The 27,622-nt window shown below is 40.8% G+C and overlaps 2 protein-coding genes across 3 annotated transcripts in view; both read right to left on the bottom strand.

Moving 5' to 3' along the window:
• Positions 1–26,949, bottom strand: part of epha7 (eph receptor A7) — a 217,983-nt gene extending 191,034 nt beyond the window's left edge. Inside the window, exons 1-3 of one of the 2 annotated variants that reach the window (XM_061812987.1) lie at positions 26,937–26,949; positions 26,708–26,788; positions 11,132–11,163 (exon numbers count right to left, since the gene is read on the bottom strand). In XM_061812987.1, coding sequence (XP_061668971.1) covers positions 11,132–11,153 — 22 coding nt within the window. In that variant the 5' untranslated portion in view covers positions 11,154–11,163; positions 26,708–26,788; positions 26,937–26,949. Of the gene's footprint in view, positions 1–11,131; positions 11,164–26,707; positions 26,789–26,936 lie in introns of those variants that run through there. The other variant, XM_061812989.1, reaches the window with a different exon arrangement.
• On the bottom strand, positions 4,550–26,956 carry gpr63 (G protein-coupled receptor 63). Its single transcript, XM_061812995.1, has 4 exons — positions 26,937–26,956; positions 26,708–26,788; positions 11,132–11,163; positions 4,550–11,060 (listed from the first exon to the last, which is right to left on the bottom strand). The coding sequence occupies exon 4, from the start codon at positions 10,994–10,996 to the stop codon at positions 9,851–9,853; it is 1,146 nt and encodes a 381-aa protein (XP_061668979.1). The 5' UTR covers positions 10,997–11,060; positions 11,132–11,163; positions 26,708–26,788; positions 26,937–26,956; the 3' UTR covers positions 4,550–9,850.
• Between the last annotated feature and the right edge of the window lie 666 nt (positions 26,957–27,622).

The following is a 27,622-nucleotide window of genomic DNA, read 5'->3' on the forward strand; positions in this document are numbered from 1 at the left end:
GAATAAGTTGGTCAAAAACTCCACAGTCACCTCTTGAAGTTGCTTCCATACCGCCATTGTTATGTCATCAGGACCAACTGTCTTTCCATTTTTCATCCTGTTCAGTGCGTTTCTAACTTCCCCTCAAAATTTATTGCTACTTCCTGGTCATTCACACTTGCCTCTTCTCTTCCTTCTCTCTCATTTTCATCATTCATTAAATTCTAAAAGTATTCTTTCCATCTACTAAGCACACTACTGGCACTAGTCAACATGTTTCCATCGCTATCCTTAATCACCTTTGCTTGCTGCACATCCTTCCCATCTTTATCCCTCTGCCTGGCCAACTTGTAGCGATCCTTTTTTCCTTCTTTCGTATCCAACCTGGTATACATGTCATCTAATGCCTCTTGTGTAGCCTTTGGCACCGCCACCTTTGCCCGTCGTCACATCTCAATTCCTTTCGCCTCTCCTCAGTCCTTTCAATGTGCCACTTAAGCTGTCGTAGTCCAGTCTTCTGGGAGCTTCTCCTGTCCATCAAAAGCCTGTCTCAATTCTTTCCAAAACGCTCCACAACATTCTTCCTTTCTCAGCTTTCACCACATGGTTCTCTGCTCTACCTTTGTTTTCTTAATCTTCTACCCACCACTAGAGTCATCCTACACACCACCATCCTATGCTGTCGAACTACACTCTCCCAACCACTACCTTACAGTCAGTAACAAACACAAAATGTCATCGACCTGCATGGTTCTACCTCCGCTCTTGTAGGGCACTCTATAGTCCTGCCTCTTCTGGAAAAAAGTGTTCACTACAGCCATTTCCATCCTTTTTGCAAAGTCCACCACCATCTGTCCCTCACAGATTCTTTCCTGGAAGCTGTACTTACGAATCACTTCTTCATCATCCTCGTTTCCTTCACCAACATGTCCAATACAATCTGCACCAATCACAACTCTCTCCCTGTCTGGGATGCTCAGAACTACTTCATCTAGGTCCTTACAGAATTTTTCTTTCATCTCTCTGTCACATCCTACCTGTAGGGCATAGGCGCTCTTGACATTGTACATAACAACCTCAATTTCAAATTTCAGCTGCATCACTCGATCTGATACTCTTTTGACCTCCAAGACATTCTGAGCTTGCACTTCTTTTAAAATAACCCCTACTCCATTTCTCTTCCCATCTACTCCGTGGTAAAATAGTTTAAACCCTGACCCTAAACTTCTAGGCCTACTCCCTTTCCACCTGCACTCTTGGATGCACAATGTATCAACTTTTCTCCTAATCATCATGTCAAACAACTCCTGAGGTTTTCCTGTCATCGTCCCAACATACAAAGCCCCTCCACTCAGTTTTAGGCTCTGTCTATTCCCTTGATCTTCTGCCAATGAATTCACTTTCCTCCTCTTCTTTGTCTTCGACCCACAGTCGGTGATTTTTCCACTGACGCCCTGCGCGTTAATGGTGCCGGGGGTGGGCATTGTTAACCCCAGCCATGACTGATCCTGTGTGGGATCCTTTTGATGAACACTCATATTTCTTTGGCAATGAATAAACCGAACACATTGTCAAGTCAGCCATGCCACGTATAGCAATGAACCAAATTGATAGTAATTGGCTTGTGTGGCTCGGGTTCATGTGTTGAACTGAGCCCTCGAACCAACTCTCAAATTGAACACCGGATGTCGCCAAACCAAATTGTACTTCATTGGTTCACCAGCACGGCAAAGGTCTCTCTAATAAACGTAGCCTTCCCACTTTGCATCTCACCGCATTACATGCATATACCAAAGTGAGTAACCTTAAAAACCCAATTGTTTTCATATCTTTGTATTCACATTTTTTTTTTTTTTTTTTTTTTTACATAAAGACAAACAGGATGCGTTTCAGCAGCTGTTCACACCCTGCAGTTTTCAACGGGTTTTCAACGGTGGAGCACAGCTGCCTACAAGTGACAAACAGGATGTTTTCCGCATTGTTGGGTTTCTGAACAAGAAGCCTGTGACACCCTTGAGTTACCACATACGATGTTTACAAGCAACTGATCTTATTTTTTTATCACTATTTTTCCATTTAACCATTAGTGAAGAATATGATGCTTTGAAACTGCTTTATGTAAAGAATATAACCTGTGTATGACTGTCTCTCTAAGACAAGGCAACACAGGATGTGCGACCAACGAGAACAAGCCTGATGAATACATGAGAGAATTGTATTCACAAGAATGTTGATACATTTATCGCTATTGCTTAAGAACTAGAGTGAAACTGAACGCAAGTTTGTGGTTATATCTACAGGATCCACCTGTTGGTTGTTGATGTAAAGGGAAGTGACAGATGAGTTTGCAGGCGCCTTGCCCTATTTTGAGTGAGCTAAGAGGGGCATGGCAAGACAACCCAGGGATGGCGAAAGGTGCCTGACAGAATAACAAACGGGGCACTCCCACTGGGCGTGTGTAAAGCTAAAACCTCCCATAATTTTCCACCCAAAAGCTATAAAACCCTTGGATACGGAAGTCCGAGCCTCTTTGTTCGTTTCACGCCGACAGAGAGACGGGCCTTTCTGCAGGGACTAATACTCGTGTGGCAAGCTGGTGGGAGAAGTCTTCGAGCAACTTAGGATGCTTATTTTTGACTTCTACATTTTTAATTGGGCACGAGTAAAACAACTACTATAATAAGGTAATGGCAGGATAAAACCAGCGATATTACGTGGTTACCTAGGAAGGGCAAGTTGGGTTGACAATACATCCTTAATCCTAAAAATTCCTTCATACTAAATTAGGCTTCGAGCTTCGTAGGACTTGATCAACCCTAAAAGGCTCACTCAAAAATGTATACTTTCCGATTTTCTAATGCCTTTGATTGCTTTTAATCTTACTTCCTTTTATTACTTTTATCATTTGTCTCATCCTACTCACCATTAGTATCATCATATTAATCATTTTTTCTTTTATTGATTTATGTTAAATTAACATCGAATTTGCCTTAACATTGCAATCGTAACCCCGCGCCTGGTGGGAGTAATTGTTGAGTAATGAATGTTATCTGAACAATTTTTATCATTTTATTAAATATTTAAACTTCCATTTTCATCTATCGTTGTCATTCTTATAATGAGTTGTCTCATTTTTACCATTCAACCTCATTAAAGATCGATCGTCAACGACATTAACATCATCGAGTCGTAAATTCTATTTTATTCAGTCACTCATTGATAAACTCCGGCTTAATATAAAAACAAATCCGTACGATCCTAACAAAGAACAAAGGAACAGGAGGAACTAACTGAACTGAGACCAGATTGTAGTTTAAAGCGAAGGTTTGCTGATATACCTTTGGGGAGTTTTTTGGTTTGCTACTGCCAAATAGTTTCCCATTCTATCAAACAAAGCTATTTTGACTTTGCTCACATTTTCCATGACATCTCTGTCAGGTGACCTGACTACTATAAAAAGTAAAACCAGAGAGACTGAGTGCTGTTGAGAAAGAGCTTTGTGTGTCTTTCATCGATTCCTGCCAGAATATCAGCTCTATGTTCATCCAAACAGGCCCAAATGTCACATTGAGTAAAATATGATTGTCAAGTGTATTTTGTCTAATTTACTTTAACTTTAACTTTAGCAAGTTTAGGAAGCAGAATTGTTAAGCAGCAAAGAATATGGATGGATGGATGTCTTTATCTTTAGGAATCAAATAATTAAAAAAATGACCTATAAGACATCCATTTTCTGTATCGCTCATCCTATCTAGGACCCATTTTGACAAAAACAAAGCCTAAAATTAAGTGTTTTGTCAATACATGCTGTGCTACATGAGAATCATCAGCTTCTTACTGTCTAAAAGAGCATGATGGCAAAGTAATTGATGAGACAGAGTCAAGAAAGGAAACAGCAAGAGGTTACCGACAGAGTAGTCGGGTGAGTAGACAAAAAGCGTCATAAGGCAGTTTAGTTTCCACACCTAAAATGAAGGAGTCTTGTGCCTTAGCAGAGGACATTCTTAAGTGGGGTACTGCATTTAAAAGAAATTGTACATTCATGTTTTTTTTCCCAAACGAGCTGGTTCATTAAAAGCAAATATTTTTGGAAATTATTATTGTGATTTATGAAATTGTAAGTATTTGGACATTCATCAGGAAGGAGCATGTGCAGATTCGTTGTTCCGAGCTCCGTTGTAGCTGCTAGCTGTTTTTCGATAGATAATTTGAATGCAGCTGGACAAAAACAATTATTTGGCATTTCTTCTGTGTGTCACTTCTGAATAACTGAGGTGGTTGTTAGCTCCTGACTACTCGTGAGATTTGTACCTTTTCCTCTTTGCAATGAATTTTGTTTTTTCCCTCAGAAAAATGCAAAAAGATTGCTTCCTTACTGTTACAAAATCTTTTCTACCTTGATAGATGGTAGACATTAAAGTCTTTACTCACCTATTATTAGCAGCACTATCACACCTATTGTAGTCACACAACAATGCTTTAATTTAAAATTTAACTACAAACTATTTAAAACCTTAAAATATCAGAGCATAAGTGAACAAAAGACCCTGAAATAACTTACCAAGATAAGAAATGTCAATTTCTTTATTACATTCAACGGTAATGTACAGTACAGGATAATTGCACAGATATGCAATGAGATACAGGGACTGAAGCATTCATATTTAAAAGAGAAATCCATTGGTTTGCATTAACAATGTATCCAATAGGTCATGAGTCACATGACCTATGTCCGCGGATCTGCCGTGTTAACGTGCCGCAACAAAGGCTCGATTACATGGGAAACCATTTATGCGGAGCGCTGATTTCTCTGATTTATTCTCATCTGATGAAGAAAGGGCAGTATCGATTGATTGGGAAGACGGAGGAATACTTCCATACATAGCCATGAGCAGCATAGCTGCTAGGTTGATCTGGAAGATGGAGGAATACTTCCATACACAGAAGTGAGCGGCTCGGCCACTCGGGAAGACGGACGAACACTTCCATACACAGCGGTCGCTCATGTCTGTGAATGGAAGTATTCCTCCGTCTTCCCAATCAACTGATGCTGTTATTTCTTCATCAGATGAAGATAAGTCCGAAAAATCGGCGATGGGCATAAATTGTATCCCATGTAATCGAGCCTTAGTTGCGGCACGTAACATGTCAAATCCGCGCACGTAAGTCATGTGACTCGCAAAAATGGCAGCGCCCCTGAAAATTCGTAATTGACGATAAAAATCTTCTCAAAACATTATTAAATGAGAGAGGATTTAACATCACATTGTCAAAATAGAGTACATATTACACGACCTATTGGATACATTGTTAATGGAAACTAGTGGATTTCCCCTTTAACATTTCTCAATTTTTCTCATTAAAAATATTTCCAAAGGAACTATTGACCTGAGAATTTCACCAGCAGAACATATAAAATCAGAAATTAAGTGTTGTGTAATAATATGAAATGACACTGGGAAAAAGTATTGAACATGCAAACTTGTATTTATTTCATATATTGTACCAAAGCATTTGTTTGCAATGACAGCCTCAACATCTCCTGTATGAAGAAAGTAGTCATGCATTGCTGTGGTGGTAATTTTGGCCCATTCCTTCACAAGCAGTCTTCAAATATTAAAGGTTCCATGGGCTTCTTCTATAAACCTTGAGTTTCAGCTCTTCCTATACATTTCTGTTGATCTCAAGTCAGGTAACTGGGTTTCAACATTTTAACAGCGTTATTTTTTTTTTTTTAACCCAATTGAGTTTCCTTGGCAAGATATTTTGTTTCATTATCCTGCCGGAATATCCTCCCTTGTTTCCTTTTCATAATCCTTATAGATGGCTGTAGATCTTTGTCAATAATGTCTTGATACATTAACCAGTTATCCTTCCATCAATAATGTTACGTTTACTAGTAAAATTTCCTGAATAGCAGCCCCTCACCATCATGTTATCACTTCCAAAATTCACTGTTGGTATGGCGTTTTTAGGGGGTCGTACAGTGCATTGCTCCTACCAAACATAGTGTGTATTTTGCCGTCCAAGAGTTTAATTTGCTCTTATCTGACCAGACTACATCCATCCATCCATTCCACAGTCACACTCACAATCACACTTAGGGGCAATTTAGTGTCCAATTAATGCATGTTTTTTTTTTTTTTTTATTTTATTTAGCCAGTATTTAACTGGCTTGTCCAAATATTGTTCAGAAAGCCTTGAACAAACGTTCACATGCATTTTTTGTGGTGAGCGTGCATACAGGACATGGCAGCAAAGAGCATTTCTCACTCCTTGTGACAACAGTACCTGCTAATTCCAGGTCTTTTTGACGTTCTCGACAGTTGCTCCTTGGCTATTTGACAATTCTTCTGATTATTCTTTGCACTCCTCTGTCACCAATCCTATAAAGAGCACCTGATGATGCAAATTTATGGTCGTATACTCGCTACCATGCTTATTGGAACTTTCAGAAGCTTAGATGTATGCTTGTAACCGATGCCATTGCTATGTTATGCAAGAATTACTTTGAGATGGTCTTCAGACAGATCTCTAGTCTTACCCATGATGAGATGTGTCTTGAGTGACACCTTGGCAACTAGACCTTCTTGTAGGCTATCAATTAGGACTGACCCAGCTGACATTCATTTGCAATGACAAGGGGCTGGATTGGTGTTGGGTTATTGATTTTAGGTCTTGTCTTGGTATTCCATACATGCTTATTTGCACCTATCTTTCTTCATGTGTTCAATATTTTTTTTTCCTGTGTGATTTCACCTTTTACACATGGCTGGGGCAAGGGAAGTCTGGGTATCCCTGCTAAAGCTACTGCCCCTGTGACCCGACCCGGAAAAGTGGTAGAAGATGGATGAATGCACACAACTTAATTTCTGACTTTATTTGTTCTTCTTTCTTTGTATTTTTACATTAGTCGGGTTGTTTCCAACATCTGACAAAATTTCTGGCCTAAAAGCACCTTTAGAAGTATATTTAGAGAGGAAAAATGGTGACATGTTAAATACAGTACTTGTTTCAGCTGCTGTATAGCAGCATTCTGATTAACCAGGGACATCCTAAGACAGTTAAAAAACAAAAACAAAAGTGTTCTGGTCACATTAAAAAAGACAATATTCAATTAAAATATACAGTTATGTTTCAATAGTTCAATATATTTCCATTTTTTGTGACACCTAATTAATAAGTTCAGTTTAAATCCAATACCTGGCTTCATAATACAAAACACAATACTCATTCAGTGCGTCCCAGAATTGGTCTATTTTATGTTAATATAAGAAAAAAAGTTGAACTTATTGCATTGGTAATAAACCTGTTCATCTTATATATTTTAAAAATGCAAAAGATGATTACTGGGTTATTTACAACCTTCTGACGGGTTATTAGACAACCTTAATGATGATAAAAACTTAGCTCCTTTCGTTTAGTGGTCATTCAGAAACTAGCCAAAATTTAATTGTTCAAGGGCTGATGGAACAGTCATAAAAACGATCAATCTGGATTTCACTATAATTTTGTGAAGGCATCACTTGTGTGCAATTTACAAAGAATAATTAGTAATCCTAATCTAATTTCAAGACAGTCTCATTGTTTTGGCACTGCAGTAGAATGATTTCTCTACTTTAATAACCTCACACTGCATTTAGTCTTCCATTTAAAGTAGCACTAAAAGTTCTCATCAGCTAGAAACTTTATTATACATGTAAAGTACTGTAGTTATTCGACTTTAATATCTACTCATTTTACTTCTGATTTTGTACAACAACTACTCAGGACTTAAGAGATACCGCACACCCATCCTTCTACAATTGAAGGGTGGGTGAATCCTCCATAATCACGACAGTGTTAGCTGTTTAAGGTAAGATGAGTATTAAAAGCAATGTTGAATTGATGATGCATATATAAACTCCATAGCAATCTCCCCCCCCAAAAAAAAAAAAAAAACTGGCTGAAATCATTTTTCTCAAATATATTTTCAAAGGTGATATTGGCATGAAAATTTCACCAGCTGTTGGGAACAACCCAAGTAATCTATACATACAAAAAAGTAGAAGAATTCAGATCAGAAATTAAGTTGTGTGTAATTACGTGAAATGACACAGGGGAAAACTATTGAACACACCAACTGGTATTTAATATTTCGTACAAAAGCCTCTGTTTGGAATGATGTGTTCAAGATGCCTCCTGTATGGAGAAACAAATGGCATGCATAGGTCTAGTGTGAGTTTGGCCCATTCCTCCACAAGGGGAGCCTCCAAATCTTGAAGGTTTTGTGGCATTCTTCAATCCCAACATCTGGTGAAATCTTTAGGTCTATAGCACCTTCAGAAGTCTATTTAGTGAGGAAAATGGTGAATTATTCTATATCTACTACAGCATTAGAGAAAATAAAATACACCGATGGCTTGGATCACATGTGGAAACGTGATTTCCAGATAAAGAGACACAAGGACCTCACCCATACTGAGGACATCTTTACATGAGATTAAATTCTATTTCAGTTTGAAAAGACTTCATCCTATCAGTCAAAAAAAAATGAAAAAACATGCCAACTGATAGAATGGTAAACTGTCTCAAAATGATAAATTGATACAATGTAACCCACAAAATAAATGAAAATAGTATACTAATTGGTCATACTTTGTGGATTTCCAAGCTTCAAATTCATATGATAATGGGAGAACATTGTCACATAAATTTCATGAATGCCATTTAATGCCAATATGTGATACTTAAAGAGGTGCAGGTATTTTATTTCTCTACTTGACAATATACAAGTAGTGCACAGCTTGAGCAAAGTGAACAACGGCATATGTGGACATTGTTTGAACAACTGATTTACTGCCTTAGGCAATGGTAGTGCTCCTCACACTGATGGTCCTGGAAATGTAGTCAGCATATAACAATATGGGAACCTAGGATTCATTGTGTGATGCTTTTAACGGCAGTATTGTACTTGTGTAAAATCAAGCTAAACAATGCTCTATACTTGCATTTTTTCCTGTCATTGTTGTACGTGTTAGCAATGTGTCAAACTAAGGTTGGTATTTGTAGAATTATTGTGGCGTGTGTATTACCCAGTGGATTTTCAGTCATGCTGTTTGTATCCTCAAGCAATTTGGTGATTTATTAAAGCTGTGAGTTCAGATTACTCAGTAAGGTTTCTTTTTCTGATGAGAATAAGGCCCGATACAACCTTATGTGTCATTGCTGCAACATTAAAACCATATACCCTATAAAGCTACTGAATCAGATATGGGTGCAGGTGAACAACTGCACTACATTGTCCTACAAAAAATATTCTACACCGTACTGAATCAGCAATAAATGAACCGCAATATAATGAGGGGATACTGTACTAACATTTGATGCAAACTGTTTCCAAAACCTGTCATGTTTTGTTTTAATCAAATAACAAATTGTGTGACAGCATACTTAAATAACAGTGAACAGTTGTATAGGAAAGATCTTTAGTTTAAGTATGGACAACAGGCAATACAGTACCTGTGAAGTCTCATCTGTCCTCAAATAGCAAACAAATAAATGCCATAACTTTTACTTACAATGAAAGATGCATAGCTATTGTAAGAGTACCACTGCATTCTATTGTATGTAGTTTGTACAGTTTGATACAGTTTCTGTTGGTATAGTATCCACTTTGATCGTTTTCACTATTTTATTTTTCTTCTTGTGTTAAATTAATTCATGGGTTACCCTATGTTGGAATGACACAATGCACACTATTTACAGGAGTCAGGTACCGCCATCTATGTTCCATAATCTAGATGAGAAAGTGGTGAGCTGGACTCAAGAGTCCCGTGTGGCTCAAATAGGATCATTCAAATTTTGTGAAGTGCAGTGGAATTCTTCATCCTTAAACCACAGACCGATGCCCATCGCAAATATAGACAGCGCTTGGTTGTATACGTCTTTTTGTGTTGTTTGGCAGCTGAGGAAGAAACTTAAAGTACTTTGGTTTCAGATCAATACAAGCATCACGGAATTTTTTGATCCGCCAGTAGTAAATAATAGGGTTGAGGGCTGACTTTAGGTAGCATAACCACAACACCCATGTGCTGACTTGAAAAAAACTGTCTTTGCAGTAGAATTCAGCATTGAAAGCTGTTACGAGACTGTAGACAGTGAAGGGTGCCCAGCACACTGTAAACACAGAGAAGAGGATGAGGATGGTGGCAAAGGCACGTGTTTTAAAACTCACGTCGATGTTCATCTGGAAGGGCTGCTGGATGCTTAAAAAGCCTATTTTGCTAGCTTGGCTCAGGCCATCTGGGTGGCTCTGGATGCGGACTGTGTTGTGGCGGATGGTGTTGAGAATTCCCATGAATATGTACAACATGACCATGAAGGGTATAACGAAATAGACCAACATTAATATCAATACATAAGCGTGGTAATCAGGTTCAGAGCTATAGCCAAAAACACATTGAGGGGCCCTCGGGGGGATCTGTAAACGAGGGGAACCAACAGCTAATGGAAAGGAGAAAAAAAAAGCAAGTCCCCATGTGACCAGTATGAGCACTTTTGCCCTCTGTGGACTTAGCTTATCTTGCTTCTGCACAATAATAAGAAAGCGATCAATGCTTATTATAAGCAGAACAGCCACTCCCTCAATCACAAAGAACCAAAACAGCATAGCCGATACCCGACAGAATACCTCTCCAAAAATCCAGTCAGTGGTCATGACAGTAACTAACGTAAATGGCATGTTGACAATGGCGAGCATCATATCAGCAAACGCAAGACTTGCTAAAAGTAGGTTAATAGCCGAGCGCATAGCTGATCTCTGGTAGACCATCAGGCACACCACCATGTTCCCTAACAGGGCAAACAGCAAAATGCCAACCATAAACAAGCAAAAGAACACCCGCAGAGATAGACTAATGTAGTTAAGGCTCTCCGGGGACATGGCTGTTGGTTTAGGATTTGGAGGCACCTGGGAACTAAATGAATTGTTAGCCATGTCGTCTCTCAGCCTGGTGGAAAGTTTCAGGTGGCCCATAATAAGGCAGCCGAGCTCGATGTCTTTGTCCCCTGCCAGTGGAGGAGCAGCAGAGGTGTGAACCCTTCCCAAGGAGGAGCAGGCATAATCAGTGTTGAGGATATAAGGGTATAGAGAGAAGTACTCCGAGCTTACGACAATGTGATGCAGTCTTCATTGTTGGCAACCTACAACATAGAGAGAAATATATGATTAATACGAACAAATGCACATTCTAGTAAAAACTAGGGCCGGCAAACTTGTATTTTTTAGGCCAAAGCTGATTCTGATATTTCATAAAATAAAATTGATGTTCATCTTCCATTTTGCTGATCATCACAAGGGTTGCGGACATGCTGGAGCCTATCCCAGGTATCCTTGGGTGACAGGCAAGGTACAGCCTGAAGTGTTCACCAGCCAATAGCCAAGAGTAAAATCCTGATAACCAATTAAATAACAAAATGTAGAATAAACAAAATTATTTCTTTTATGGTCCCTTCGCACTTACAACAATAAAGATAGGAATTACAGGCAGACAGCGGTTTTACAACAATTTGTCCTTTAATAAATGTTTACTTCAGAACAGAGTAAAATTTACAAAAATTTACAGAACATTTTTGCTGATTTTTTTGGTATTGGAAAATTAAATCAGTCAGTCAATTAATCGGTCAGGCCCTTGTAAAGGACTTTTTGAGTCAGGCACATATGATAATATATATGGCATTTTGTTTGCTTGCTTGGCTAGGTGATTTTCATATAAAACGATCAATTAGTGCAAAAACCAACCAGAACTGGACCCAAATAGAGGAACGCAACCAACCATCCAGCATCCAAGGGGGGCCCAAGCCTGACCAAAGCACCAGTCATTTTTCACGATTACCAACTTCAAAGCCTAATTCCAAAAGCATCCGCCCGGTAAAGTACAGAGAGTCTTCGGCTTACAACATCCACAACCTACGATATTTTGACTTTACGGCACCCATGTTGCCATTTTGACCCCAGCACCACAGTGTTTCTGCTTGGCTAATGCATAGTTCTTATCTGTGTTTGTGCCCCAAGAGTATATTGGCATTTTTTGCCCACCTTTTTACACATTATGGCTCAAAAGAAGAAAGCTGTTTTTTTTTACCAATGTTGATCCAACCGAAAGAAACCAATTACCATGCAAACTAAGTTTAACATCATAAAAAGATTGGAGAAAGGAGTAACACCAACAAATATCAGTAAAGACTTGGCTTCAGTTGGTCGAATGTGACGATTATTATTAAGGACAAGGCCTGTATTTTAGGGCACGTGAAGGGTTTCGCTCCTTTACAGCTATCATGAAGCAACTTTTTCTCCAAAGAAAAAAAAACAACAAAGCAATGTTCTTCAATTGTTGCCAAGATGGAAAGATCACTTACATTATGGATCAAGGATCAGAATCAACGTAGGCTTAATGTCAACCTAATGTTCATTAAGGGAAAAGACATGCCGTATTTTCCTAACTTTGAAAGAGCAGAAAGGCAATGACGCTGATGAGGAATTTAGCGCTAGCAAAGACTACCTGCAAATGCTTTCTTAGCAATAGCTAAGCACAGCGTCCCTTCAATCTTTTTCATCCACCGCTCGCAGTAATGGTAAGTACAGCATCTTATTTTATTTATTTTAATGTACTTTAATGTAGTTTTTTTTATACGAAATACACATACCCACCCATTTTCTGAGCTGCTTATCCTCACGAGAGTCATGGGAGTGCTGGAGCCATTCCCAGCACTTATTGTAAATTTTGACTTTTACAGTGAAATCCAACTTGCACAGAAATTTGGGTTATGTCACAGAAACGAATGCTGTTTGTCGACTGAGAACTCACTGTCCAGTATTTTTCTGTTTTTCTTGGCCATTTCTGAATTTGAAGTTCAATCTATGTTGACATCACATCAGTGTGACTCCATTTCTTATTACATATAAAATTGACATCTGTAAATTAGATAATTGTAGGTGCGTTTTCTAATTAATATAAGATGTACAAGGGCAAAACCTCATCCCTGATACCACATGCCCCTTGTGGTTCTACTAGGACAACACAACCAGGGCCACGACCCGAAGCACCTCAACGCGAAAATAAAAACACCAGTGGAACAAATATATGACACTGGCTGATTTGAAATGTTGCTTAAGCATGAGAGTAGCAATACATGATGCAAGAGAATGGGTAGAGTACCCAATGTGACTCAAGTCAAAGGAAAAAGTAGTCCTCCAAAAATTACTCGCATAAAAAGCACGTTGATATAATTACTCAAGTACTGAGTAAATAGTATCTTTTGATTTTTCTGACCGTAGCACAAACATCAATGAATGTTCAAGTGTGTGTGAAAGTGTAAATTCTAATATAACTATGTCTGTGCATGTCCGTATGTGTAGCCAAAACTGCAATTTAGTGCAAAGTGTTTTATCAAGTTATAAATGGGGTGAGATATCCACGTTTGGAAGACAGTGTGAGACATATAGAACAATATATGAAAGCTGTTGTTTTTGCCCATCTAAGTGTAAACAGTGTGCCAATGCCTTCATAGTAAAGACTACAGTCCGAACATGGTGGCCACAAAGGCACGACTATGAGCCAGGCAGCCTTATCTAGTTTTAATACCTAGTGGATTATGGAATGGATCTACCTGCCAGCATTCCAGGAGTACGAAACTTCCTACGATGACAGTGACAGTTCAACAAAATGTCATAATTGTCAGGGGAAAAAAATTTAAGCAATATTTATCAAACTTTCAATGGCACAGTTTCCGAAGTTTCAGCTGTAGACAGGTGATTGGAGAAAAAGGTACATGGATAAAGTTTTGGGGGTTCTGGGTCCCACTAAATTAGTAGCTAATACTGGAATACAGTCATCAAAGCGACATTTTAACTGTCATCTGCAAAACTACAGGCATGAGGATTTCGGCAAATATGGTAACCGATCTTTCGGTCCCGTTTATTTTTGTCCTGGGAAGCGGTGGGAAACGATTTTTCGGTTACCATTGATAATGCTCATGGGAACCGGTTTTTACATGTACTTCAGAATAAAGCCTTAGCCATACAACAAAGTTTCCTGTTGTGTTTGCAATCTTTCTTTTCTGGTGGTTAGCTGCATGTACACGAAACTGCCAAGTGCAGATTGAGCACAAAACTTTGTAGATTATAGATTACCGAAAACAAATTTCAATGCCAACTTTTCAGAAATTTTGTCTGGCTTTAACATTTCAATTTCTGTCATTGAAACACTTAGAGAAAAAGCTTGTTTGTTTCCTTGTTTGCTTGGTGTTTATGACCATACTGAAGAAGCTTTCACACCAGTCTTAAGGGTGAAAAAAGCCAGAGAGAACACCCAACCTCTGGTGAGTGCTGGCCATTCTTTCACACATGACAAACATCCTCTTACGCATTTTGCGCAACCCAATCAGGAAAGCGCTAGTGTTGAAAGGCCACTGATTTACAGCGAAAGTTTTAGTGCAATTGTGGATCCACAAGCACCGTTTCACTTAGACACCTACTGAGAGCGAGAGAATCATGACAATTGAATTCCCTGACCAAGGCTGGGTTTTGAACCGGAGCCTCCAAGGTCTGCACAAGTACAAGGCATGCGCCTTTACTACTGATGCAGCCACGACTCATTCCAACTAAAACAGCAAGATGAATATGACCGGATGCATTATGGTTTTGGAATTCTAATAAGTTGCGGAAGTTTCAGGAATCTGGTAGACTTTCCCATATGACCAACACTGTGATAAATTTACAAATGTGCATGAAACTGGTTTTAGAACATTTATTTATACAGAACTCTGTCTGTGAAACAACATGCAAATGTACAGTATGTGTAAACAGAACATGGATGCATTTACATTTATATTAATAACGTGTAATATATGAGATCAATGAAAAATTGGGAACTTCCTAGGACTAGTTGAACTGGAACTATATAACACGCTTCAATCATTCGTTATTGTCAATGTCAGATTCGTTTGAAGAGTCACACTCTGACTGTGTGTCAGTGTCCGACTCAGTGTCCGAGTCAGTGTCACACAGATCAACTAGCAGGGCATTCTCTGCATCACCCCTGCCAGAGATCACTGCTGAGGGCGGGCGTGGCATGAACAGGTCAGGCGATCCCGTTTCTGCTGGTAATATTGTCGTAGACTTTTGTGTGACTGTATGTCTGTATCTGCCTCGACTGAGGTCCGGTGACTCCAAGTACAGGTTGACTGCTTTATGCACAAGTTTGGCTTCATAGGTGGGGTCCAGATTTTTTAGGGCTGGGACGTTGATTCTGACCATGAGCAAATCATTCAGCTTGTTGTTCGACAACTGTAGTCTGCTTTCTGAGAGATGACGTTTGACCGTGGAGAAACCGCGTTCCACTGTTGAGCTTCAGAGAGACATCACAAGACAGATCTCTATGATCAGCAAGAAATGTGGAAATTTGTCATGATACTGTGAGAAGATTTTCTCCCAGAAGAGATTTTTCCGTTGTGATTGAAGAACTTATTAGTCTTCAGTTTTTTTTACAGCAGTCAGTTCCTTCAATGCCATCTCCATGTTAAACTTGTAAGTGCTGAGAGCCACTTCAAAACATTCCGACAGAATACGCAAGGCATCTTTTCCGTAGCTCGGATCCTGGCAGTCCCATGTTGTGTGGTCAGCAATTAGCATTGCTTGCAACACAGGATCCTGGAATGACGTGAACCCGGCATCAATGCAATTATTGATTGCTGGCACAAGGTTAGCCTTAATTGCCTGTATTTTCTGTTTTCCTTGACCTACTTTTTTTAGTGTAAACGTTTCAGAAACGTGATGGATACATTTGTCAGCCTTCCTTTTCTGTCTGTCTGTCATTGCGGCCCTTTGTTTGAACTGTGTGGCGGCCGGGAGATTTGTTGAGATGACTGAAAATGTGGCCTCATCCAGGTTCTCACTAACAGAGAATGGCACTGGTGTATCAGTTGAATGCCTGTCTTGCACTCATCCAAAACATCCATGACGTCCGACACCAGAACGGTTTGGTCTTGGAATACCAAGTGAATCTTAGCACTTGCCTGTATAGTTCCAGGGATCCGAGATAGCCATATGTTGCCCAAATCCTGTGATAGCCTTTCAACATTGCCTTGACATCTTGCTTACATTCCCTGTTGCCAGCTTGGATCAGGTTTTCAGCGAATAGTAGCAAAGAGAGGTAGTTAATGATCATCACTCTAACGCCCCTGTAGATGTGAGCTTGGAAGCGTGTACCCTTGGTGTTGACAAATGAAGCCCACGTGATGCCAAGTCTCTTATGTTTTCCACTGTTCTTGAAGACATACAAAACTTTCACCATCATGTTATCCAGTTCTTTGAATGAAGCATTAGACAGAAATGCATCAGACATTGCCAGTTCTAAGCGATAATTAATGCAGTGTATTATGATTAGCCATGACCTCTCTGTTTTTAACTGTGTGCATGCCCCATTCAATCTACCCATGTTGACGCCTGCCCCATCAGCACACACACTGATCAATTGATTTTTGTACTTCTCAGAAGGCAGGTTTAAATCCGTCAGAAAAGCTGCATCGAATGCTTTCTTTGTACAATCCGCATCTACGCCACCGAAATCTGTCATCTTCTGACACTTTAAAAACAACTCCGTGGGCTGTCCTCTAACCATGACTTTGCAATAAACCAGCTCCTTCTCTTCACCAGTTTTGCGAGCCTCAGAACCATCCATTTCCCAGTGAAAACATTAGCAGACAACAAAATATGATGAATGTCATCTTTGACAGCTTTAGCCAAAAAATGGACGAACTTGACAAGAAAAACGGTCATCTTTCCCTGGCAAAAATGTTAGTCCATTTCGCTTTTGTAGTTCCACTGCAAAAGGGAAGTCACTGTATGGTTTTTCACCCATCACCAATGAAAAAGCTGTATTGAAGAGTATAGTTTTTCTCGTTGCCTTGCCTGATAAAACCTTCTAAGGTTGGATTTGTTGAACTTGCTGTTGTGGCATTAGACACACCACTCATACTTTGACCACTTTGACTGCATTCGCTTTCAGTTTCATTCGTTTCTCCACAATTTTTTTTTGCCCAGTCGTGGAGTGAGCCGCTCTTCACGTGTTTATCTGCATTACCTCGGTGTACGTAAGACACCCCGTCAATATAGTTGAGAATTGACTGTAGCGGCGGTCCCGATATGCCTCGCCGCTTCGCTTCGTTCCGTATTGCTGCATGGTGTTCCGAACATATTCTGCACCTCAGCTTTATCACCTCACCTTCTTCATTGGTTTCGGCAATAAATTCTTCAGATACAGTCCACTTTCGGAACATCTTTAGGGACACAGTCTCTTGTCTTTTACGCTTAGCAACCGACATGTTTGACGAGCGTTTGAGTGACCCGGATATGAATAACTTGACCTTGCGCATGCGTAGCGCAGAAGCGGAAACCGGTCCTGTTTGTAAACCACACTGACAAAGCTGGGCGTTTTAATCATTAAAAATAAACAGGTTCATGTAGGTTCGTTTTATACAGATTGTTGTATTTCGTTGAGAACTTGTTTTACATTCCACACATGGGCGAATTTTATTAAAAGTAAGCCCTGAGATCTGGGAAACGGACTTTCGGTTCCGTGTTTTCTCAGGCTGGGTAACGACACGGTAACGGAACGATCGTTTCTGTGAAATGCTCATGCCTGAAACTACATTTTTAAATTTCAGACCTCCATCATTCAAATTGAAAATCTGACAATTTCACACGTTATTTTTCATTATGACAGACTATTGTAGGTCCTGAATCAGTTTTTATGTGTTACTACCCAACTGTATCGTTGACATCCGCTAGACTGGGGCAGATCTTGTCAAGTGGAAGGAAGTTCTATGATTGTCAGACTACTCAAAGGCCTTCACTTATTTGCATGACCAAGTATTGACATGTTTTGTGGGGAAAGTACCTAGCTGGAGATTTAATTCTACTCAAATATTTGTTGTGTGTCCAGACTACTTTTTTATGTAGTCACATTTAATAATGGTTTGCTTATCGGTCTCAGAGGTAATGATAATATACAAACAAATAAGTTGATTAAGTTGATCATGGATATTAAGTTGGACCATAGTGACACTATACTGACAATGTATGTCATGAAATAATGATTAATGCATTTACAAAACACTGTAAGATAGACATGTTTCTGTAAGAATTGAAATCAGTAGTAGTAGTAGGACAATTAACCAAACATTCAAAATTATTCTCAGAATCTTATGACAATTCTTTGAAAGACAATAGCTTTGAGACAGATTTCAATTCGACCTCAAAACGCATGATACTGGGAAGTCAATTAAATTATATATATGTGAGGATGTGTGTGCCCCCTATCCCTTTTGAGATTATTGGTGTGGGCACTCTATTCGGGTCTACCAAAGCTAGATATGCCAATGGACATCCAAATTGTTCGAGGCTGGCTGACAACCCGGTGACTTCGTGCTGATGTAGAAGGCTTCTGGCAGACAGCGTGGTGACATCGGTGCTGCCGGGGGCCTTTCCAAGTTCTCCTTGTAACCAACACATCAGTGAAGGTCACTGAAAGACCTACGTGGGATCACACATCACACTGCATGAAGGTCCCGATGCTTCCTAAGGACCCAACTTCTCCACTTCCCTTGCTTTCTACGACAGACGATTGTAAACGTCGGCCAAATGAGACTGAGCAACTACCTTGAAGAAAACAGATTAATGTTTAGCATATACTTTTAGCTTCTATCACTTGTGGCAACTGATTGGGTGTTTACAAGTCAAAGAGGCGCAAATGACAGGTAATAAAGGCCAAGCAACAACGGATCGTCTCTTTGAACTGATGCGCACACACTTGAGTACACTTGTGTAACTTGGCAGAACAAAAGAAGGCAATGTTTCGTCTTCCGGGGGTTTACTTGGTTTGCCATCAATTGCCATGATTATTGTAATGAAGTGTGTCTTGTGGTCATATTTAGTCACGACTGTATAACCCCCTCATACCCTCAGTTAAACACTGTATTGTAATCAGATGTTTGAAGCATGTCAACTCATCAGTTAACCTTAAGTGAACCTTGCTGAACTGTTTACTGGAGACCAGGGCGAAGGAATGTGCCAGTTATTACCAGCTGCAACTGGTTTAGTCATTATGATGCAGATATTTTGTGATGCTCTTTGTTTTCTTTTCATACTTTTGTGATGCGGACCCTTCTGACAGTTAATAAGAATGCTGTAATTCCTCTGTATCTTCGCACTTGTGATCTGCCACAGCCATCGTCTGTAACTCATTTGTGCCCGAAATATTCTGCAAGTAAAAGCTTCAAAGAAACTATTCATAATCTCCACCCTGTATTTGATTAACCAACATTCTCACTACCCGAAATTATATGAACACGCAGAAGAGAAAGCGTCCTCCAACAGTAACTAGACTGTGCATCGATGCTCCCACCTGTGCATTGATGCTCCCACTTTGAGACTAGGATTCTGTAATAGATGAGACATGACGAGCATGTTTAGTTTCATACATTCGGGACAACTTTTGTTAATTGCACCTCCTACAGCATGAATCTATATTCTTCTATATTCCCTTCATGCGGCACGTTGAGACTATCATTTTAACAGCCATATTTGATACGTGCTGTTCAGTCCCTGTAAGACCAGTGTCATAGGTTGGTCCACATTGCCGGCAATAGGTCAGAATTGTTTCCAGTGAGAGTTGGACTCCGCCGAGGCTGCCTTTTTCACCGATTTTGTTCATAAGTGCTATGGACAGAATTTCTAGGCGAAGCCAAGGCGTAGAGTGTGCCTGGTTTGGTGGCCTTAGCATCGCATCCCTGCTCTTTGCAGATGATGTGGTTCTGTTAGCTTCATCAACATCATCATCTTCATCCTTGATCTCCAAAGCTCATTGGAACGGCTCACAGCCGAATGTGAAGCAAATCTGAGACCATGGTTCTCAGTCGGAAAAAAGTGGCATTCCCTCTCCGGGTTGGGAATGAGATCCTGCAGCGAAGGACAGGGTTCATACTCAGTCGGACCCAAAAAATTTAAGGGCTTTTTAGGGCTATTCTTAGGGGCTGACATGAAAAATTTAGGGCTGAAACGGAAAAAATTTAGGGCCGACACGAAAAATTTAGGGACATCGTGGGAAATCAAGAGTAAGGAAAAAAGACTCACCCAATGGTGCCATCGGCTGTTCTTGGTTCATCAAAGGTTCCAGTACCTCAGTACCTGTGACAGTGATGACCTGTTGCCCCTTGTGGTAGTTTTCATTGATATGACCATTGTCAACGTCTTCACATAACAGTATACAGAAAAACTGATTCTAACTACAATTGCTACTATATACACAAATGTCTTCTACTGATGTCTGTCTCAGCACCCCTACTCTAGCTCCTTGAGCCTACCCAGTGCCTCCTCTATTTGCTGCTGCAGAGGTGCCCAAGAGGCTCTCTTGTCCTTTGCTCTGCCTCTGAGTGCATTGGGCTCGGTGATAACCCTCAGCTTCCTCTTTTCTTCTGCCTGCTCACACAGCCTGTCAGCCTTCTCAATAAGCGTAGATATGTCAGTCTCTATTCTGGCTTTTTTGGCTTTGAGGCAGTAGAGATGAAAAGTGGGCAGTGATGTCAAATGTAGCCAGGTACAAAGTCTTCCTTTCCCCACAGTGGTAGTTTTTAGCAATGTCACTGTCTGGGAACATGACTGCAAACACTTTGGAATTATTTTCACAAGATTTGTAACTGTAATGGCTGCAGATCACTTTTAAATTCCACACGATCTCTGCCTTTAACGAGTCCGCCTTCGTGTATTGAACTACGTTCATAGAGCCTGACTTCTGGCTGGTTGAAGTCGATGGCTGGACAACTGTAGGTGCGCATGCACTGCTAGTACCACTGCCTGAAGTTGATGCTTCACTACCTTTATATTTTAGAAACAGATTCATACCAACGGAAGATGAGAGAGTGTCCGCCAAATCAGCATGTCTCCTTTTTTTCCGGTGCGACTCCAGCGCTTTGACACCCATCTTTCCTAGCTGGTAGCTCTGCTTGCACAGATGGCAGTAAAACATGTGCCGATCTTTTGCATCTCGACGAACCCAGCTTCTAAACTCCTTACTTTCAACCCAAGCAACTTAAAAAATGCACTTCCCCATGATACAAGTTGGATCGATGAAAGACGTAACGAAGACGAAGTGAAATGCCGACTCACGGAAACGAACAATGGAATATCAACGACAAGATGGCGACAAGTTGTCAACACGGTGACTTCCGTTGACAATTTCCGGCTGTTTTAGACGCCAGACGGATCGCTATTTTTTTTAAATAAAAGAATTTTTTTCGGGAGAATTTTGGCGGTAGAGGTCCTCCCTTTGATTTTTTATAATTTAAGGCCTTTTTAGGGGCTTGACTGGTTTTCGCGGATTTTAAGGACTTTTAGGAGCCCCTAAATGCACCTTCGAAAATTTAGGGGTTTTTAGGGACTTTTAGGGACGCGTGCGAACCCTGTAGGAGTTCAAATATCTTGGGCCCTTGTTCACAAGTGAGGGAAGAATGGAGCAGGATATTGACAAGCAGATCGGTGAAGAGTCTGTCGTGATGCGGACTTTGCATCGGTCCGTTGTGGTAAAGAGGGAGCCAAATCAAAAGGCGAAGCTCTCAATTTACCAGTCGATCCACGTTCCTATGGTGATGAGCTGATGTTATAGCTTAGATAGAATCACAACTACATTACTACATGGTCAGCATCCGGATATAGAGGATCGATAGGATACGGAAATTGCCCAAAAGGGGGATTACACAGTACATGTTTGACAACTGGTGAGTAAAGAGTGAATCCTTGAAATATGTCTCGTCTATTTGTTATATAAGATAACAAGACAACACATGGTGTCAGAAGTGGCCGTGAGCAGCTTTAAAAAGGCAACTTTACCACAGGGGGGAGCCACAAGAGAAAGAGAGACAGTGAAAAGAAGTCTCCGGTGGCGTGAGTGGGACGTGTTAGCAAAGGAACACAAAAAAAAAAAAAATGTTCACTGCGGTGTGTGACGGCTACAAACGGCTGAAAAGTGAAGCAGAGGATGGTGGGGGAAAAAAAGGATCCCCTTCCCGAATTGGAAAGTATTCAACAAAAGAAAAAACATCTATGAGAATAGATAAGCTAAGTCCACCTAGCGCCATGCAGCTAACTGGTAATCTTGCTGATAACTGGAAACCTTTTAAACAAAGATTTAATATATACTTGGCAGCAAGTGGAGCAGGTGGAGATGATGAGAAACTGAAAGCTCACATTCTTTTACATGTCATAACACATTCCTGGAGTAGAGACAATTATGGATGACATTATTGTTTGGGGCTCAATTCAAGAACAGCACAAGTGTTGGACAAGACAAGGGAGGTGAATCTCAAGTTGAACAAAGACAAATGTGAGTTTGCAGTGACATCACTTACCTTTGTGGGAGATGTTATGAGTGAAGAGGGAGTGAAACCCAACCCTAGTAAAACCTCAGCTATCAAAACACGGAGAGACCAAATAGCAAAGATGAGGTCAGACAGTTTCTGGGAATGGTCACCTACCTAGCAAAGTTTGTCCCACAACTCTCAACACAATCAGCACCTCTCAGGAGTCTGCTTTAACAAAAGAATGAATGGATCTGGTCTCATGAGCAAGAACAATGTTTCCTAAAACTGAAAGAGACACTGACAGAGGAACCAGTGTCGAAGTTCTACGATCCACAGAAGAGTACTGGGATTTCGGCAGATGCATTGAAATATGGCTTAGGAGCAGTGCTGCTACAACAAATGAAGAGCAGTGGTTACCTGTTGCCTATCCATCCGAGCCTCGACAAGCACCGAGTCCAGGTATGCACAAATGAAAAAGAGTTGTTGGCAAGTTTGTATGCATGTTAGCGTTTCCATCAGTAAGTTTATGGTTAGAGGTGCAAGGTGGAACCTGATCACAAACCTTTGGTGTCCATCATGAACAAACCATTAAATGACTGTCCTGTAAGGATCCTGCGAATGCTCATCAGACTGCAAAAACACGACCTGCTGACTACTTCTCAAACTTTCCTGAAGTTGGAGTACTGCCGTCGACATCGAGCAAAGCATTAATTAGCTACCTAAAGACTGTTTTTGCCAGACACGGATTCCCGTGTGAAGTGTTTTCGGACAATGGGCATCAATTTTTGAGCTGTGAGTTTGCTGCCTATTCCAATGAATGGGGATTTAAACACACAACGTCAAGTCAAGTATATCCCAAATCTAATGGTTTGGCAGAAAGCTCTGTGAAGACTGTAAAAAAATTCACAGACCAATGATGGCTTCCAGAAGAGTCTACTGATTTACTGGAGCACACCTTTGCAAAATGGGCTATCACCAGCACAAATGCTGATGGGTAGGCACATCTGCTCTAACCTCTAGTAAATGAAGAGCGAACACCCAAAGGCGCATTGAGAATCAGGAGGGCAAAGAAGGACCAAAAGGCAAAACAGAGACAGTGGCATGATCGAACAGCGAAACATCTGCTGAAGCCTGGATATGTTGTGCGTCTCAGAGACTGTTCCACAGGCACATGCAAGCAAACTGGACATGTGCAGGAAGAAGTTGCTCCATGTTCCTACCAAGTCCAGACGGACAGTGGACCGACACTGAGGAGGAACAGGATGGACCTTCAGCGGCAGCAGAGTCAGGAGGACACTCTGTCCCAGGAAGTGGTTCAGCAGGACACAGCTGGATCTACCGAGCTAGCTGGCAGTGGGTCTGACTGTGCTGACAATGGTCTGACGAAAGTGCCTGCATCACCTGCTATTAAGGGACTGTCGAGACCTAAAAGACACGTTCAGCAACCTAAGAGGCTGATCAAGAGCGGTTGACGCAATATGCTGAAGAAAAAAAAAGTGGATTGTTGACATGTTGATCAGCTGTTCTCCGGATGCCTTGAGAATTGGTACCTGTACTTTTTCTTTCTTAATTAAATGTTTGTGCAGATTGTTGGTAATAGTTTACAATCAGTTACAATGGTAAGAGTAAAGTTAAAACAGGAACCACATCGTTAATTTTATGTTAATTTTCTTTATAGGGGGAAGATGTGATGTTATAGCTTCGATAGAATAACAACTACATTACACGGCTTGCTCAGTAGCCGATTGTTAGGTTTAAACCCAACCGCTGGATGGGTTATGCAAATGAAGAGACAAGAGAGGTCTTCAATTTGGCTCTAGAGGAGAAACGGGTTTGACTGACCAGCTGCAACGCCAACACCCGCTCTGAGTCAGTCTTACCAGTGTCCCCCTTTTTATTAGTTTCTCAAAACAAAGGCTCACAAGATCAAAAAAAAATAATGGAGGAACAGATAGCAATACCAACACAAAGACAAATACTAAGATAAACATTTACAACAATGGTTTTTGAGTAGTATCTGCTTTGAAGTCAGCAAGGGGGTGCATCATCCCCCCAGATGTGGCTGAGTCACACTCAGGTCACACTCAAGGTCACACACCCACTCGCAAAGAGAAATGATTCGGGCAAGGATGATATAAATAAATGCATGATAAAATAATAAATCTAACACCGATTTAGAGGATATATAGGATACAGAAGTCGCCCAAAAGGGGGGTTACACAGCACATGTTCGACAACTGGTGAGTAAAGAGTGAATCCTTGAAATATGTCTCGTAATTTGTTATATAAGATAACGAGACAACACACTCCATAGGGTGTCTGGGCTCCTCCTTAAAGATATTGTGAGAAGCTTGGTCATCTGACAGAGGCTCAGTGTTGAGCCACTGCTCCACCGCATTGAGAGGAGCCAGATGAGGTAGCTGGGGCATCTGATCCGGATGCCTCACAGGTGAGGTGTTCCAGGCACGTCGCACCGGAAAGAGGGACCCGTGATGACCCAGGACACACTGGGGACGTCTCTTGGTTGGGTTGGTAATGCCTCGGGATCTCTCTGGAAGACCTGGATGAAGCAGCTGGGGAAGGGGAAGACCTGGCGTCCATGCTAAAGCGAGTGCCCCCGCAACCCGACTTCAGATAAGTGGTATAAGATAGATAAAGTGGTATCTGGAGGGAAGAGGTGCTCCCGACAAGAGATGAATGCTGCAATCATAGGGGCAGCGGAGAGGTGGGGGTTGGGGGTGATGCATAGATTGTAATGTTCTTCTTGAACGCATGAAGCATTGGTAGGTGTTACTGCGGGAGAATGGGACTGACAAAAAGAAGACAGTGGGAATAAGAAACGTGACTCCAACCGGACGTTCGCAGGTGGGTCCAATCTATGGAAGGGTTGTTATATTTAAGGCCATGGATGCAAAAGACAAGTGGCGTCTCCAGGGACGAGATGACAAACAACTGGAGTGTTTCACGGAGATTCCCAGAAATTAGCTGGTTCAATAGTAAAGTTTGGTTGGGTGACAGGGGAGATGAGTTGCCTGTCCAGAAGCTTAACCTTTTTAGGGGACTGGAGGGGCTTGAGGGGAAGCTGGAGCTGACATGCCAAGCCCACACACATTTAAATTGTGCAAATCACACGATTTTTATGAAGCTGTTCATGTCTTTACCAGTTGGCACTTTTTTCTTTACAGTTAAAAAAAAAAAATCATGCATTGTGATAATCTGGATTTTTCCTTTGATATAATCTCTCTCACAGTGGACATGCACCTACGATGAAAATGTCAGACCCCTCCATGACTTCTAAGTGGGAGAACTTGCAATATAGCAGGGTTTTGAAATACTTATTTTTTTCACTGTACATGCTTGGGTATATTGTCACAATATTTTCCGCTTCATCTTATGTTTTCTAGTTCATTTTCATTTTGGTACTGACTAATTTGAAAATACCAACAAGGTTAACTGGGAGTATTGTGTTGTTCTGAATGATTGGGAATATTTGGTGACCAAAAGCACAACCTCAGTTTCATTGCAGCAAACAGGAATTCATATCTTTTCTCACATTCTTGTGAGAAACCTGATGAATTTCAACATAACACACCATCCTCAGTGCAGCTCTTATTAGCAAATATTTTCTATGGATAGGTTTCCAATTACGCCATCTTGTTTGTCATAGAGGTCAGGGAACACAGGTGATAGGTGAAGTGTGAAGGTTTTTCTTTATTATTGTTAAATTATCCGATTGGTCTAAGGACTGTGGTGACGTCATTGGAAACCATACAACAATGACATTACAGCTTTCAAGTATGTAGTCTTCAAATGTGAATTTTTAGTTCGTAAAGGCGTACTGTGTTAGGGACAGCAGGGCGGAACAGCTGTAGAGCGTTGGCCTCACAGTTCTGAGGACCGGGGTTCAAATCCCAGCCCCGCTTGTGTGGAGTTTCCATGTTCTCCTTGTGCCCGCGTGGGTTTTCTCCGGGCACTCCAGCTTCCTCCCACCTCCCCAAAACATGCATTCATTGGAGACTCTAAATTGCCCCTAGGTATGATTGTGAGTGGGTCTGGCTGGCAACCAGTTCAGGGTATACCCTGCTTCCTGCTCAATAACAGCTGAGATTGGCTCCAGCACTCCCGTGACCCTCGTGGGGATCAGGGGCTCAGAAAATGAATGGATGGATCTCATGTAAATGAATGAAATGCAATCACTTTTATGGGGTACCACTTGTGTGGCCCAGAACCGCTTAATGATTTTTTCGGAATCAAGTCAACAAGTAGCTCAACAAAGAGACTCGGAGAAACATTTAGGTATGTACAAGCTAAATGAAAATAATCTTTTACATACCAGAATTATTCACGCATGTCGAAGCCAAGAAACGGGCAAAGCGTCGAGTCACCAGCACATCTTCATCCTGCCCGCTCACATCTAAGTCAGCAGATAGATGTAGTCAGATAGAGGCGAGAAAAATACCCCATAATGCATCCCTGAACTGAGAGATACGAATTTAATTGATATTTCACAGAAAACGTCTGCCCGAGCGCAGAGCCGTAGGACTCTCTTTTTTTTTTAAGACCTGTGCTACTGACGTTGTCCATCCTCTTCACACGCACAAAAAATAGAAGAAAAAAACTCTGTTGGCGTCTTCTTCTACTACGTGTACAATTCATCTCTGTCGCCCTCCTCCTTGCTGTCAACATACTACACTACTTCAAATTAGACATTCAACATTATTCTGTATGTAACGACTGTATACGTACTGTAGTAACTACAGTAAATTTACATTATGTTGAGGAACGCTTGGCAGAACAAAAAGGCAGAAAAAACAGAGAACAAAAAAAGGAAATGAAAACCTCAAGAAAATAGCAAACTGTCTATTGAAAAACAATAAACGTGACAAGCATAATTTTTACATAGATTAATACGGTACAGGAAAAAGTTACATTTTATTATGGCATCTTTGTTCTTTATAAATTATAACGGTCTCCCATGCTGAAAGGGCAATATGCTTCCAGTCCTAGTCTTATTGAAGATAATGATGATTTAAAATTGGAAGCTTTCATAGAAAAGACTATCCTCATTCACAGACCAAATGGTTGTTCCTGTAGCGATTTGCGAGTTTGGACCCTACAAGTGTTCACGAGTCGAGGAAGATATGACCAATGATTAGAAAAAGTTAACAGCAAATAGATTCATGACAAGGGATTGTGCAATACAGATGTCCGGGTCTTATCTAGGTATCTGCCACACACGAGACGTGTG

This window comes from Syngnathoides biaculeatus, chromosome 23 (genome assembly GCF_019802595.1).
Source record: "Syngnathoides biaculeatus isolate LvHL_M chromosome 23, ASM1980259v1, whole genome shotgun sequence".
In the NCBI taxonomy this organism is placed as follows: domain Eukaryota; kingdom Metazoa; phylum Chordata; class Actinopteri; order Syngnathiformes; family Syngnathidae; genus Syngnathoides; species Syngnathoides biaculeatus.

Coding starts and splice junctions, on each gene's coding strand:
- gpr63 (XM_061812995.1), bottom strand. CDS start 10,996: ATGGGCCACCTGAAACTTTCCACCAGGCTGAGAGACGACATGGCTAAC.